This window comes from Spea bombifrons, chromosome 4, assembly GCF_027358695.1.
Source record: "Spea bombifrons isolate aSpeBom1 chromosome 4, aSpeBom1.2.pri, whole genome shotgun sequence".
Classification (NCBI taxonomy): domain Eukaryota; kingdom Metazoa; phylum Chordata; class Amphibia; order Anura; family Pelobatidae; genus Spea; species Spea bombifrons.
This window is the reverse complement of record NC_071090.1, coordinates 29,637,686-29,654,649: the sequence shown is the minus strand read 5'-3', so window position 1 is coordinate 29,654,649 and position 16,964 is coordinate 29,637,686. Positions and strand designations below refer to the sequence as shown.

The following is a 16,964-nucleotide window of genomic DNA, read 5'->3' as shown; positions in this document are numbered from 1 at the left end:
ACTACGGAGGCTGTGCTGGTATAGTCCTTTTTGGTGTCAATAGGGCAGTTGGGGAGATCTCCCTTGCAACTGGCCCACTGAGCAGCATTGCACCAGAGTAACTGACTACCCAATAGGGCAATCTGCTCCTGGTTTTATGGCACAGGGGCTGATGCCCCCTTGGGCCCGCTACCCTAGACCTCTATCTAATGAGTTTCCAGTACTTCAGTTGAGATGTGTATGGTGCATTATTGGTCTTTTTTGTCTTCTGCATCCATATATTTCTCTGTTATGGAAAGAGCATTTGCCAAACACAGGAAGGACATTGACAGTTAAAACCGCTCCTCAACATGAAAATGACCCCTGTATATTTGAATGGGGTTGTGATCTAGATATACTCCTGCAACTTTTAACCCCTTTAATTTATTAGGATGTACGAGGTTGCAGAACCACAGACTAATGTATGGACTGGATGGTTGAAACCTCATATGCACATGTAAATTGCCCATTTATTGAAATTGCAGAGATCATACCTACACAAATACATTTATATGTTTAAAGAAATAACATAGGCATTATGTTAACCTAATCAAGCATGAAAAAGGCTAATATGAGCGCAAACGCATGCTCTGTAAGCCCCTATCGCACTCTAGTAATTCCCCTCCCTGGCACGCACACTGCATGAGATCAGTCAGATAGAACTGCAGATTTCATTTCAATTGTCTATGTAAATTCAAAGATTTTTAACTATTGAAGACGTTTTTTTTCTCCTTTTCCAAGCTATAGCAGATGCTCACTGACCCTTAACCCCATGGTGCCACTAGCAGAGTGTCAATCAGAAAATCCACGTATATATCTTGCCATTCTTAAATCTTTATGGTTGCCATGGCTACGTGGTTTGTCATGCAGTTTCTCCCGGTTACACCCTGCTCTGAAGCAGCTGATGGTAATTATTTGCTGTAGCACTGCCCATCATCACACGAATTAGATTTCAGTGAATGTTTTTGTTAAAGCCGTGAACATTTGCTTGTATATTATTATTATGATATTTTTTATAACTACACCATCACGTTTTCATTAACTGTATTGAACTTAAATATATTATTAAGGTTAAATATTCTCATTGTTTGGAAATGATTGCTTTTTCTTGTCTATATGTAGACTCTCGTGCGTAATAAAGTTAAAAAGGACAGTGTAAAGAAGAATGCATATTAAAGTACTCCATACGTCCAAAACAAAAATAGCATAAAAATAAAGCTCTTACCTGCCGGAGAAGTGGCTACCCTGCCACTAATTGGCTGCTTGAAGTCAATCTTGCCAATTTGGTGATGATTAATTCATGAATTAAGATAGAATGAATAGAATGGCATTTCACTGATGCCTTACCCTCTGTCACATGCTTTTTTCCTCAGGCCGGTATTATAACCCCCAACCCCTAGTCATTGTCCCTCATAGACCCTATATTGTCCCATACAGCCCCTGTATTTACATTATTTCTATACACTAACATACACACTTACTCAAATATACACTACCACTTATAGTTCTTCAATGAGTAGACATATTCAATAAGTCCTACTTACCTACAATTGTTTTTTCTGTAGGATATGGTTTTTCCTCCAGCCTTCAAAATAATATTTTATAATCTTTCTTAATTGTTCTTAAATTAAATGATGTTGTGCAGAGGTCATAATCCAACACTAGCGAGTCAGATGTTTAGATGTAACCCCTTGAGGACAATGGGTTGTCCTTAAACCCATTAAAACAATGCATTGTAGGCCCGTACATGTACGGGCTTTGTCATTAAGGGGGTAATCTAAGGATGTTTTACTGGAATAGCCTCCCATCAGAGATGATAGCGGCTAATAAAGTGAGGGAATGTAAACATGCATGAATGACTGAATAAGATCTTTACATCAGGAACAATGGACAGACTAGAGGGGCCCAGTGGTTCTTATCTGCTATGAAATTCTATGTTTTCATGTTTTTACATTCTTAATGTATGATTTTACAACAGTGCAACCTCACTTGTTGGGTGTTTGGTGCCAAATATGATATATTTACCTTATGATCAACTTCCCAAAATCGGCTTCTTAATAATGAGGAGATTTAAAGTAGTGTCATTAAACAACCAATCTGTTCTTTAAACGTATCATTGCCACTAAGCCTGAGTGATTACTTGGAAACTGCATAGATGTATAGGTTTGTTAAACCCTTAATTGCCTTCTTGCCAGACAGAAAGCTAACAGTGCTTGAAGTGTCAACATTAAGTCGGTGTCATTTGAGTCTGTCTATTTGCTGAGATAACTATAAATTTATGGTTCTTTTTTACGATACACTGCTGGCATCTTCTAATATAAAAGAATTCCAAACTGGATGCGATCCACCGACTTTGGCCATTGCTGTACACAAGCAGACACCGGCTGGGGCTTCCTCAGTAAATTACAGTGCTTAAGGGTATTTTTATCTTGGCTAATGTCCCAGGAATTTGAAAGAAACTTCATTAGTAAGCTACATGGTGCTCTGGTATGGTAGATGGAGCAACTATAGTGCACACTCAGTGCCATGGTAGCTTAGATCATTAACAATGGAATCTTTTTGAACACAATACATTAAGTTAGTGTTCATTTATTGACCTTTAGTAGCGAGAGTCGTTAAGTTCTTTAGCTTTACTGGTTGGTCACGGTAGACACAGCTAACTTTGGGGAAAATAATATTTCATTTTGTGTTCATCATTGTGAGATAATTCTTAGGAAAATGCTTTACATCACACACAAAATGCATGATAATATTTGTAGGTGTCCATCTAAAAAGGCATGCCATTGTCCCAGTAGAACATTATTTCATTTCTGTTTTCACAGAGATTAAAGGCCAAAATGTAGTCACAAGCTTATTATATTAATATATATTTATAAAAATATATATATAGAAAGAGAGTATGAACCTGACACATTTTTTTATGTATTATTATATTACTATTTCTTAAATTTAAGTTAGCTACCTACCAGCATCTATTTTTGTATGATGACCAAGTTGACCTGTCTGCAAAACCTTTATCCAATGATACTTTCTGGGTTTTTTGAGTTTGTCATTTTATCAATGTATATTAATGTACAAGCCTGGATTTCCAGGATTATTACAGGGCTGATGAGCAGGGGATGTTTTTGGCAAAATGCATCCCCTGCTAGGCAAGGATCTGGAGGCTAGAAAATTGCCAAATGCACAGAGATGATTCTGATGAATGCATTTAATGCAATTTAATACAAGGCACATCAATCACATACATTAAAGTGCATATGATGACTGGAGAGTAGCTTTAATATGACATTCTAACGTAAATTATAAATCATATTCAGGGAATAAAAGGATTATTTGGAACAAGTGCAAGATGATACATTTTGTTTTATTTAGTATAATACTAGAGTAATAATGTTGCAATAATAAAGAAACAGGTATAGAAGGAGTGCTAGATATCAGAGATATGCATACTGTTATTGTGTTCATCATATCTGTGCAATTGTAAATGCATTTCGGTTTACTGATTGCACACATCTGTGACATATTGCTACATGAGGGCATTTCTTCCTAAATCAACTAAAATCAGCCCAATCTTTCCAGACACAGTGATGAAATCTTCAATTGCGCACATCGCCTCCTGGTGTTGAAAGGAGCAAACTGCAGCTGCAGAGCAGGAAAGTGGGTGAGGCAAGCAACTAGCAAAGCTACTAGAGGGAAGGGAGGAGCTGAGATCAGCTCTGCTTCTTGTTCTCTGTTTTCAGAGTCCCAGCTGGCACTGCAAAGGGGGATTTACTATTGTCTAAGGCAGCTAAAGAAAAAAAAATCCCTTTTACCTGATCTGCTGTTAAAGAATCAGTAAAAAACCGTACAAAGAAAGGGAGCAGAGTGCAGTGTTAGAGGGACCTTGGAGAGGAAAAGATCAGAATGTCTTACCAGGGAAAGAAGAACATTCCCAGGATAACGGTGAGTCTCCCCATCTCTGGGGTGTCGTCTACTAATCTTTATACACTGAAGGTTGTCATTATACATACACCAGATAGTATTTTCATATTCTGCTGCCTTGCATCCTCATCCAGTGTATGTAATCTGCAACATTTTGCATTATACACAGGGTAGGTTTAGATCAGGAGACGTGTATTCCATTCCATGTTTACAGCAATCCTCGATCTTTTTATGCCATCCTGTATGTGATTTTTATTTTAGGCTTAATTGCATTAAAATGACTTTCCCTGCATTGTGGATGTGATCAGATTGTGGCACTGACTTTAAGCTTTCTAAGGATTAGCTTGATAAGGTGATATTGACCTGACAGCATTAGGATCAGGGCAGGGGTGGACATTCTTGCTTGTCCCTGCACTGATGCTGAGCTTGGACTGCTGCCTACTCTGGGCAGGTGTAGTGTTCGCTAGTGCATACTACATATTTTAATGCCAATAATGTTATTTCTTGTCATTTAAAAAAATACACATTTCTGGATGTCTAATTTATGTGTATCATGTTTTTTTATTGACGGTCATGATCCCTAGAGTGAATTTGCATGAAAGAACGCTAGTACGCATGGACAATGACATGTATGAACATTTCTTTGTATTAATGGTATGAATGTATTTACATGTATGTTCAGCTGTCATGATTATATAGGATAAATGATGATGATGATATATGATGATTATTATATAATGTTATCTATACCATTGTGCAGGACCAGTCATGTTCTTTGTGTGAACACATATGTCTAATTCAGTTGATGCTCTAAGTGAAGATATGTATCATTAATGCATGGACACGGTTGTATGTGTGTTGCATAAATGCAAGGACACGGACATGAGTGCATACTATAAAGCCATGAGCACAGGTGCATTATTTTAATATTGTATTAATATTTTGATAATCGCACATCTAATGGATAGACGCTAGCTACATTGGTTGAAGAGGCTGGTCCATACATGGGAATGACTTCCATTTCATGATGGATGCTTCTACCCCCACCTCCTTTTCATGGTTTATGGTGTATGTTAGCTCTACCGTGGTTACCATGATTATCACAGGTGCATTGCTTTGTAAGACATCATTTAGGTTCCTTATGTTTTAAACCAAGAAGGCAGGCCTGGCATTGTCAGATGCAAGACGTGCAGCTGGGCTTTGTCTCTGCTGAATTTAATTAGACCTTTTGTGGGGTTGAAGGGTGGGGGATGCTCTGGGAGTGGAAAAGGTGGCTGCTCCATCTTTGCAAATCAGACAAAGGGAACATGGATTGAAAGGCAGGGGATCTGTGAATTACTGCTAGGATTACAATAGTGCTTTCTGTTAATATTATACATCATGTTTCTATTTTGGTCTATCAAACAAAGATCATTTCATTAACTGGGAATGATGTGAAATCTCCAGAATCTAAAAATAATCTATTAGATTATAAATATATGCTGTCTGAATTCAGATCTAACGACGGGATGACATATAACATAATAACAGCTTCTATTACATGCTGAGAGTATTAAGCTTAAATTAAGGTTCCTCCAATTTATTTTCACAAAAGAAAAGCCCACATAAGATTTTTAAACGCCATACAGTGCTGGACCAAGCCTGAATACACATCAAGCTAAATTAGTGTCCACGGCAGTGTACTCTTTTGGTTGGCTGAAGATGTGGCATTTGAATGGAGAACTGGGCAGGTGCAGACAATCCAACCCAGCTGCAGTATCGTGGCAATCCTGTGCATTCTTTTATCTTCTAACAAATGCAGCATACGCACAAAGGGTCTGAAGGTATTCTTAGGATATCCTCACCACCATCCATCTTGGATGCCATCCTGCCTTTTGTCATTAAATACTGACAATATACCCGAGGTTCAGTAATTTCAACCCCCACCCACCATACCTGCTAGATTTCCCGATCTCAAAGAAAAGAGAATACTATCAATCAGTGTTTATATTGTTTATCTAGCATTCTGAAATTACCTAAATCTACATATGTGTGTTGGGCGAGGCGTCAAGATTGTATAATAGTCATTAAGAATTTTGCTACAACATAAGCTGTTTAATATTCATGCTTTTGATATAAAAAGACACAATTGTTCACAATTCCAATATCACAATTACCTTAGTTATTTCCAGCAATATATACACATTAGCAAGGATTGTAACCGAAATTCAAATATATCTAACACCACTATTAAATTATTTTTTTATTATTATTAAATTACTATTTTTATCAATCTTTGCAGAATCTAAGATTGAATCATTTAAATTTTGCATTTTTTAACTAAAATCACAAAGAGCTGTTTAATTGATGCATACACTACAAATTCCCGTATTGCAGAAAACGTGCTTCAGGGGAAGCTGTCACATAGTAAGCGATGTATCAGACGTGCTATTACTCTCCTTAATTCACAGTATGTTCTTTGTAGATTATGAACAATACCACACCCTGTCCCTCGTGCCTCGTCTCACCGGAGAGGTGGCATTACTATTAATTTCTAGAAGTGGTTGTAAGAAAACACTTGTGCAAGGAAGCTTTTGTTTTTGAAGGTGCCTTCCAATATAAAGTGCCCGCCACACCCTTGCAGATTTCTGCCAGTGAGATGTTATTTGAGACTCTGCTGTGAATAAGCAAACTAGTTATATATTTCATAATATAGACCATCATTTTATTCAAGGTTTTGACGTTGGAGTTTGCAGTTATCATAACAATAAGGCAGAGGGCTAAATTAATCCAAGATGAATAAGGGTTGATGGATTGAAAATACAAGGACCACTGCATATTTTTGGGTCCCTATGTAAGAACCTATACTAAGACCTCATCTTAAACATGAGTAATACAAAGAAAAATATTAATTCACAGACCTGTGCAAATAGACCAAAAATGATTCAAACAAATTTTTAGGTTCTTTGTTTGGGCAATGATGGGCAATGTTCCCTTCCCATTCGATTCAGCTGAAAATTTGGGGGCATTTTTATTTCAGGAACTAAATTTGTTGCCCAGTGCTCACATTCATTCTCACTCACTCTCTCACACTGTCATTCTCATTCATTCTCTCTCTTTCACGCTCTAAATGATTCCCTCCCTTTTCTGCAGACAATTTCCACTTCTGCCAAACACTCCTGCTTCTGCATTTTCAATTTGTTATCTTCTCCCTTTTCTTCTATATTCTCTTCTCTCCTGTATCTTCAATCTGCTATCTTTAATCTTCTATCTTTGTCCGCATCTCCATGGACATATCCCAGTTTAGCAGATTGAAGACAGAAGAGAGAAGAGAAGAGAGAAGATAAAAAAAGAAGACAGAAGGTGAAGAAGGTGTAGAAACGAAAGTAGAAGTAGAAGGGGAAGTGATCAACAGAGAATGTAGGGAAAGATTTAGAGAGTGAACGAGAATGTGAGAGAGCGAGTCAGAGTGTGAACGAATGTGAGTGAATGTGGGCCCACGTATTTCAGATGAAAATTCTAAGCTTTTTGCTTTGTTTTTGTCTAACTCATGGGGTCTGGCCTAGTTTTCTTTGTACAAATTGCCGAATCTTCCAAAATTCTGTAAATTTGTCAATCGTACAACTCCAAATGTACAAGTCTAAAAATGCATAAGCTGGGGGTGCAGTATTAACCACTCCTACTTTCTACATACATTAGAGTGATAACCTTTTGATGATTCTATGTCAATATTGTTTCAAATTCTGCTTAATATATAGTAGCACCCCTTCTGCTTATGCTGCCTATTTAACCTGTTTCATTTGCAATAATGTACACTATTTTACTAGATATGTGTCCTTGCTCCTTAAAATGAAAACATAACAATTAATGAGAATTAAATATAATCTGACAAATATAAAGCGTTTGATTGACTTCATTCATTTCTGAATATTTTACCTGCTTCGGTTACACAAGCTCATTTTTGCAATTACCTGCTTTGGTTTCATGAGTTCATTGAGTACATCTCCCATAATGCTCTTTCAGCTAAGGGGCTAGCTGAGGAGGATGGGAGATGTAGTCCTGCAGCAGCTGGAGGGCCACAGGTTGGACTCCCCTGGCCTATATTGTAACCTAAAGTATCCACCATATCTGCAAGCACAAAGAGGCATTGAAAATAAGCCGGGTGTGGCAGAATGATGCTCTTGTATCATAAGTTAATAATTACACTTTTATTCTGACTCACTCTTAATAAATGGCAACTATATAAATTTTAAAATGAGCTTCAGACGCTTGACAAGCACGTGTTCTTTTTGTCTGGGTAGCCAAAATGCAGGGCCGTTCTAACCAGATTTCTGCTTATGGTTGCTGGATATGTAAACCTCATAACAGGCCAAGACTATAAAAAACCCTGCCCTGCCACAGGTTTGTCTATAGGTGTAATTTTAGTTGACTCAGATTTGTTAGATAAGTTATCCCCTGGTTGTTACTTAAAACGGATATTTCCCAGTGCTATAATTATATTAATTAAGACGATCACCCAACAATTTGTTTTGGCTCAACACAAAAGGTCCACAGATGTCTCAGTAGGTGGACAGATTTCAGTGATACCTGAAACCATGGTGATCGCTCATAAACCACTTAGTAAAAGAACTATTTCCCCTGGTAATGATCCTGAGGGAATACTCAACTAGTTCACGTACAAAAACAAAAAAAACATACATATAAACGTAAATACACACATAAATAGAGATACATAAAAAAGCATTATCTTTCACAATAAGTAGCTGTATGGAATGCATAAAAATGTCCTAATGGTCATTCTTATTAATTTTTGAGCACAATTCAAATCACCTGAAATAATTTTAATAATCACATTTTTTGGTTCCGGTTATGCTGGGGGTTTTTTTTGTTGTTTTTTTTTTTGGCACTAACTACGTAGGCAGATCAAACGTGTTGCAACTGAACTAATTTTGTCACAATGACACTTTTATACTTCTGCAATAATGTAATAATTATACACAGGCTTATGAAGTTAGCAGTAGACCAGGCTTTATAGTCATGCCAGCAAGGGATCCTTTTTTTTTTTCTTGAAGGGTAGCCAAGAAAAGCTAGCAATCCCCAGGCACACAGGAAAGCAGGAGAGATATGGTAGGTTTTACCATTTCATGATCAGTAATCAACCTAGGACTCACATCTTATCCGGATCATTTTTCGTGCATCTCTCCAATTGAAATGTTTTGGCATTGGGACGTTTTGGCCATTCAACATACAAATGAGGTTTGGCACCACACACAGAGTGTGCATTGTATTCCGTGTTGTCCTCTGTGAATATGCTTGTGAACTCCATTGCTAATCCATTTCCTAAAAAAGCACTTTTTTTTCCTGGCCTGCATCTGGATCCATCAAACGCGTTTTGAAGCTTCGTTATGGAATTTCCAAGCTCGGAACAGATATGAGGTCATGGTAATTTTTAACCAGTGAAACACTGGCCGGTACATCATATGTCCCCCCGTTTTTAGAAATATGGAAAGAAAATCTTATTTTGCTTGTTGTCTGTTTTTGGATTCTTCAACTATGTTCAATATGAGCCATAGAAATTTCCTTTACTACCCAGTAGCATTACCTTTTTCTGCCAATACGTACATGTTTTATACACATCTAGATAACCCAGCCATATTTGTGCTTTGCTAAAATACAACAAGCATTAAAGGCTTTATTGGAAATCACATGTAAACGATAACAGCAGATAATTACTGTTTGGGAAACATAATTAGCCTCTTGATTTTGGCATCAAAATGTTTTTTTTATTCTGAACTAAGATTTCAAGCTAAACAGTTTATTTATTTACTGTGTGGTAACATTTCAAAGCATGCAAAGCAAATTATATACATTTGTTTCCTTAACTTAAAGTAATTTGACACTTAAATAGCATTTGATGTAAACAGTGCGCAATCAGGATTTTAAACAAGTACGGTACGTGGATCATGGAAAAATTAAACATTGTAATGTGCTGTTCTTCATCAAGAAGCATCCATGTGAACAAATTATGTTTTAATAGATAATACCCAGTCTAATTTATTCAGAAGAATGAAGTTAATATACACTATATGGACAAAAGTATTGGGACACCTGACCATTACACTAACAGGGACTTTTATGACATTGCATTATAAATACATAGACATTAAGATGAAGTTGGTCCCCCCCTTTGCAGCAATGACACCTTCCACTCTTCTTGGAAGGCTTTCCTCAAGATTGTGGAGTGTTTCTCTGGGAATTTTTGCCCATTCATCCAGTAGATCATTTGTGAGGTCAGGCACTGATGTTGAATGAGAAGACCTGACTCACAACCTCTGTCCCAGTTCATCCAAAAGGTGTTCCCAAAAAGTTGTAAGCATGGCATTATCCAAAATGTCTTGGTATGCTGAAGGGGTCACCCCACGACATTTTGGACAATGCTATTCGTCCAACTTTGTGGGAACAGTTTGGGGAACATTATTGGTTTATAAAGCACCATCATATTCAGTAGCACTGTAAACAAAAACATGTAGACAGTTTTTTGGCCATGATGCCTGGATGGGAGAGTGTGAGATATGTGCCTCGGCAGCACTTGTTGTCTACTCACGCTATTGGTGTGACATATGACATCATACCACAGCTTCATACGAACACAGTAATTAACTTTCAAAGGAGCTAGAAAAGAAGTCTTTGCTGCAGAGACACATATCTTGAGCTGGCCGTCCCCGAATGCTAGGAATATTGTTTTAAGTAAATGAAGATCACTCTGGGTTCCTTTGGGACTCTGGATCTGGTCACATTTTCACCCTTGCAAGCCTGGTGACTGTGGGAATATGTGCTTGGAGAAATATACTGTACAGGGTTATAAGAATTTGGTGTATGTGGTTGTTGAATCCAACTCTAGTTAGCTCTGATCAAAGAGTTATTTTGAACAACAGACCTCATCAGAATGAAACACATAATAAACTTAATAAACAGGGTTAAGCCTAAGGCCACTGATCTATTTATTTTTGCCTAATGAAATGATCCTTTATACTACATGAAAGAGGAGCAGGAAGAAATTACAATTGTGAACATTTCTAGCTTTAAATAATTTATTTTATATGTGTTTTGAAGAAAGCAAATATAAAAAATCTTATTGATATTTGTGTGATTTATTTTAAATAATTATGAGAAACAACTGTATTTGAATATTGTGTCTATTTTTTATATTCATTCTAATGTTATGCTTATGTGCTAGACTATGGACCAAAAACAATTCGCATGAATTTGGTAATTCCTCGTAATGTTCCGTTTTTTGTACATTAGTACATTAATGTTCTAGAACAGAATAGTCCTCTGAATTCTTAGGACTGTTTTCTTCTAGAACATTAACTCTTAGTGTCATATTACATGCTAGTTTGATAGGGTTTTAAAAGAGGTTGGCAAATATTGTTGCCAGGCAGACATATTTAAGGCCAACGTCATTCTCCCAGAGGTAACATCCTTGGCGGTATAGACAATTTAAAGATTGGCTCCAGCAGTAACACTTAAAGTAACCATTGGTACCTGGCTGCTGAGCCTTCTCAAGTGTGCTTCTTTGTCCAAGGCCCTGTCCATGGTACTTAAATGAGTGACACCCCTGACCCATCATCCAAGCCCGTTCAAAATGCCCATCTACCCCTATACTGGAACAATACAGCTAATATAGATTCAAAAACACCCTCCATTCTCCACATTTAGAGTGGAGAAGATAACACAGAAACCACCCACACATCCTGATATGTATATTCCTAATAGCTCTTTCTAGAATGTTTTAGCGCAGACCTGCAGAAAGCATTTCCCGCGAGCATCTAAGGTTAAAGGGGACATCTGGTCAAAGACAAAAAAGCACATAATGTACTCATGCAAATTGGTTTTATAAAATGTACACATGCATATTCAAATCACATGGACCAAAGCAAGCAACATAACTCAACTCAGTCTGGTAGCAAAATGATTATGATTTACTTTGGCTATCTGTAATTTCTTATGGTAAGTATCACAGCTTTGCCCTCCAACTCTTGCCTTCAATGATTTTGTGGAACAAAAGAAAATTATGGATACATTATTAATAGTAATAATAATAATAATTTATAATATTATTTAATAATAATAGATTTATACGTTATGATGTTTTGATTATAGTGATTTCATACAATGTTTTTAAGATTTTATTGAGGCACCTGTGCATGCACCTGAGCATGCCTCCATAATGATATGTTATTTCTATTTTCGAAAGCAAATCAACTTTCATCATCATCATCAGTAGACATGCCTTGGCTGCCATTTCTTGAGTAACGCACAGGCTGAATTTGCAGTAATATGAATCTGCGGTATACACTCAAATGTTTTCCCTAGGCTCTGAGTCATAAGGCAGATAGAAAAGACATTCTCCCTCTGGTGCGTGCACGATTTCTGATTTGGTAACAAAACAACAAATATACTGAAGAGTGAAAAAAATGTTTACCAGATGTGTTTCAGATTTGCAAAATAGTACTCGATGTGAAAGTCAATAAGTGGTTGCCATAGTAACATCACGAAACATCAGACTATTTGCAACTATACTATGCCGTTTTAAATTAGCCTGTAAGAACATGACCTTATTGTTCCAAAGCAAGTGTGACACTTTCAAAAGTGGTTTTTTTTTTTTACACATTACAACAAAATTAAGTTTTATGTGGCTCCACAGAACAGCAATAAGATTTCCAAGCACTAATTATTTTTCTGCTGACCCTTGTTACTACCACACCTAAAAACAAAATCTGGACCAATCCAGATGCTTAGGGGCTTGGAAGATCAAATATAGAGTTGTAAAGATGGACTAAAAAAGTTGCATCTATATACACTACAGCGTCTTAGAGGGAATATTATAACATTGTATAAATATCTACGGGGCCAATATAAAGAGCTCTCCAATGACCTGTTCATTAACAGAAATGTACAAAGAACAGGGAATTTTCATATAGATTAAACTCTGGTGTCTATTGAGATTTAATCACTAAACCTTGTTTAACTGGCATACGGCCTTAAGCCTAACCATCTCCTTTCAGAACATGGAGGGCAAGAAATATCGTGTACATGTTTATATGTACATGTTTGAAACTATACATGCACACATAGCACAATTTTTCTTAGGAAAAAATATTCCTCTCCTCACTGTATACATCTTGTGTGCTTATCACACTATGTGTGATTCCTGGCAGGAGGGTCATCACAGACTCATGTGTAATCTAACATCAGTTTGAGCATTCACCTCACTGTCAGTGTAACAGTACTTGCACTAAGCACCATTACAGCCACCAAGCCAATGATTCTGGGTTTCATTGACATATGAGAGACCAGGCTGTCAATAGATAGCCTGATTGAATCTCCAAGCTGATGCAAAGCGCCAATCCACATCCCAAATTAAATTTATAAAGTAAGGGAGGTTAATCTTGGGTAGGTGTAATCTGGTGCCAAATAGCAATATAACACCACTGGGAGTAGCCAGAGGTGACAAAGCTCTCACTCTATGTAGCGTATTTTCATTATTACCATTGTCTATATATCATGGAAACATACACAGCTGTATCAAATGTAAATATGTAACTCTGCTGTGTCATTTCCACTGTTGGATAGACATCATTAATTTGACCTTGAAGGTTGTATAAAGCTTTTGATTAGAGTAAATATGCAATGTCGGTTTCCTGCAGTTAAATTTGTATTGCTTTAGATTAATCAGTTAAATCATTAAATAGCGAGGTTCAGTGTAAAAGGGATTCCAGACATTCGGCAGGCCGGACTCGTTGAGTGGAAAAGAGTTGAAAAGGGAGATGTTCCCTTTTGAAGGCCTCATAGCCAGACTTTTTCTCATAAGGTCAGTTATTGTTAGCGTGTGGACAGGGCCATCCTGTTACCTTATGTTATGACTTTGTCATACACCATGTACTAATCTTTGTAAACTTCCTCAGATGAAGGCACTAAAAAAGTTAAAATAAATGGACACACTAATGTCATATTCTTAAAACCACTACCTAGTTTAGCTTTTTTTCTAGTCTTCTCAGTGGTGGCAAAAGATACTTCTGAAAGTTGCTGTATTTTACCTGAACCTTAAATGATGAGTGATGATGGGTCACATATACAACTGCTCGATTTATTTTAAAAATAATTTCAATGCAAGGTTACACTTAAGCCTAGGGTGTCATGATATTATTATTCACAATCTGAATCTGTATGCTGCTGAGGGTGTCCTTCCCTTTTCTGTAATTTTTCAAAATATTATTACTACCAGGTAAAATACACAGATGCATTCTGTTTAGTTTCTGTATTTTTTCCTATTTTACATGTTTCCTATTTGGAAAAAAATGTCCTACAGTGTTTTGTATAATATATATGTAATGTAATAACTGTGTATAATAATAAATATTTTAATGAAATAGTCTACTAAAATGTATCTAGATATTACACTTGCAAGGGAATTACTGGCAGGTGTCAGATTGTGTGATACACGGAAAAATGCTTCGACACATGGCATTACTACTCCACCTTGCCAGAGCTTAAATTCTAAACACAGTTTCAGTGGTGCTACCCAGCAATAAAACATTGCAGTATATTTACGATGTGCATAATGAAAATATCTAATTTTATACCACCACCTTTAATAATTAATTCCGTCACTATACCATAGGTATTCAGGTATATAGCTGCAACCCCAATATCCTCCTGAGAATTTGTGCATTCAGATTTTAACAAACGTTGTTTTAATGAGAAAATATTACACTAAATGTCCCAAAAATGAAACAAAAATGTATCTGAATCGATTTTCCTCGCTGAGCACAAGTCTAATTAGAATCGTGGTTCATAACCAAGGAGAGAGCTACCTGTTAGCTACATCTGCCCCATACTGTTTAGTTACGTGTTTGATGATAATGTAAAGTGACCTGCTCTAATTCAATCTCTCTGGCTGGGATTATTTTCTTCTTACACAGTCTGCCTGGCACTATAGCAGCCTGCTGAACATTTTTTTATATTTAGGATGGTTGTCAGACATAAGAAATACATATACAATACTGTTGGAACATTATATGAAGATTGCATCAGCAAGTTTGTGTTAGGTGTTTGTAGAATTAATGAAAATGCATTTAAAAGGGTCTCCTAAGTAGTGTTTGGGAAGGAATTGTAGACCACAATATATCTTTATCTAAGTGATGGAAGGAGCCATGCATAGTCCCAATCTTAAAAATAAGGAGGTCCTTATTAAGTTGTGATGTAACATAGTAGAACATATACATTTTATTTAACTGCTGGGTTTAGGGAAGGAGTCAGGGCAAGGTAAGGTGGTTGGTAACAGGAGCCTAACTAAAAAACCATGGGGATTTGGTGCAAGAATTTCCACGGGGGAATGTTCCCTCTCATTTTTAGTAGTTGTGCACAGAAATTTGATGTTGTACTAATTCTCATTCCTGTTACAAAAGCATATGCACACTGTATTTGCAGGTATAGATTAAATAAATAACACATGGAAACATAGCATTGCAGGTATAGAGCAACTGAATAACACAAATAAGCTCAGCATTGAAGGTATAGATCAAATAAATAATGCATGGAAATCCTAACTTGCAGGCTAGATCACAAGTTGCACAGTCCTGGCACCCAGATTGCACACATAGGACTTGCCCAGCACACAGATTACACACATAGGACTTGTCCCAACAACCAGATTGTACCCACAGGACTTGCCCCAGCTCCCAGACACACAAGTTACCCAGATCACATCCGCAGTGGTCTCCCTTAAGAGTCCCAGGTCTCCTCTCATTCTCGGCCAGGTGCACCCTTTATTCATTCCACACCCTTTAGGCCCAAATCATGCATGCTGGATCAGACACACACAGCATCCAGGAAGAAAGAGTGAAAGATCATCTGGTTGGAGTAACGGACCCTGTCACAGTTGTATCCACTGTGACCATGATTGTTATGCTCCTGGTTGGCAGTGAGACTTGTCATGAGTTTCGGGGAACCAACGGACTTCTAGCACCATTTTTATGAAACCAAAAATATTAGGAGTGGAGTCTGGTACAAGTATCCAGAATTTGTTTCTGTGAAGATAAAAAAGGCAGGGTTGTTTGCTTCAGACCATTGACTATTAAAATTGTTAGATCAACTCAGTTTTTTTTTTCCCCCAGACATAACATTGTCATATTTGTTTTTTACAGAGTGATCGTCTCTTGATCAAAGGAGGACGGATAGTGAATGATGACCAATCTTTTTATGCCGACATCTACATGGAAGATGGTCTCATCAAGTAAGTCTGCATGAGCTGCTTTAGGTTTTTCACTAATAAGAAGCATGTCTAGCCTCCCTCATTACATGGTGAGACATGCTTCTCTCATGAGTTTGGTATTCTCCCTATACATGCCCGCAAAGCATTGCTATTTCCTGAATTAAATGTATGGAAAATGTTTGTAGGTTTGCTTTAAACCATGTGAATTCTCTGTTAAAAGAATAGCCAAGTGTTAAAGACCTTCTTCAACTATTCTGCCCCCAAACATGAGTATACCTGCCAAATGCCAAAATTAATCATGTAGCTGAGGCACAAAAAGATGCCATATTTCCTTAATTTTCTTACTACATCCTTTTTTCACTGAGTCTCTTAATTTCCGAATAACTTTGTTGTTTCAAGCTCCTTACTTCAATAACCGTTCAGCATGTTTCTTTAAATGACGCTGTGCTTCTGAAACAAGTTGTTTCTGGACCTGTTGCATGTGTATAGCATCACTAAAATATGACAGCCAAGGAAAGTTTAACAGCTGTACAACTTGTGTTTGTTTCCAAGGATGAAGTTTATAGGAACAGGAACTCAGTACTGAAGAAGTAGAGTCTCCTTTTTGTTTTAGGTTCTTAAATATTTTTCATGGTTATGCCGATATAGAACACATACAGGGCATATATTAAATCCCAAAGTCAAAACGATTCTCGCTATATGAAATAGTTTGTGAGAGATGTTTCCATTTTGTGCACCCAGTATGACTTTTTTCGATATAGCATACCGT

General features: G+C 37.1%; 1 protein-coding gene across 2 annotated transcripts in view; it reads left to right on the top strand.

Moving 5' to 3' along the window:
• Positions 1-16,964, top strand: part of DPYSL3 (dihydropyrimidinase like 3) — a 57,415-nt gene that overhangs the window by 26,398 nt on the left and 14,053 nt on the right. Inside the window, exons 1-2 of one of the 2 annotated variants that reach the window (XM_053461866.1) lie at positions 3,567-3,960; positions 16,128-16,216. In XM_053461866.1, the coding sequence (XP_053317841.1) occupies positions 3,922-3,960; positions 16,128-16,216 (128 nt within the window). In that variant the 5' untranslated portion in view covers positions 3,567-3,921. Of the gene's footprint in view, positions 1-3,566; positions 3,961-16,127; positions 16,217-16,964 lie in introns of those variants that run through there. The other variant, XM_053461865.1, reaches the window with a different exon arrangement.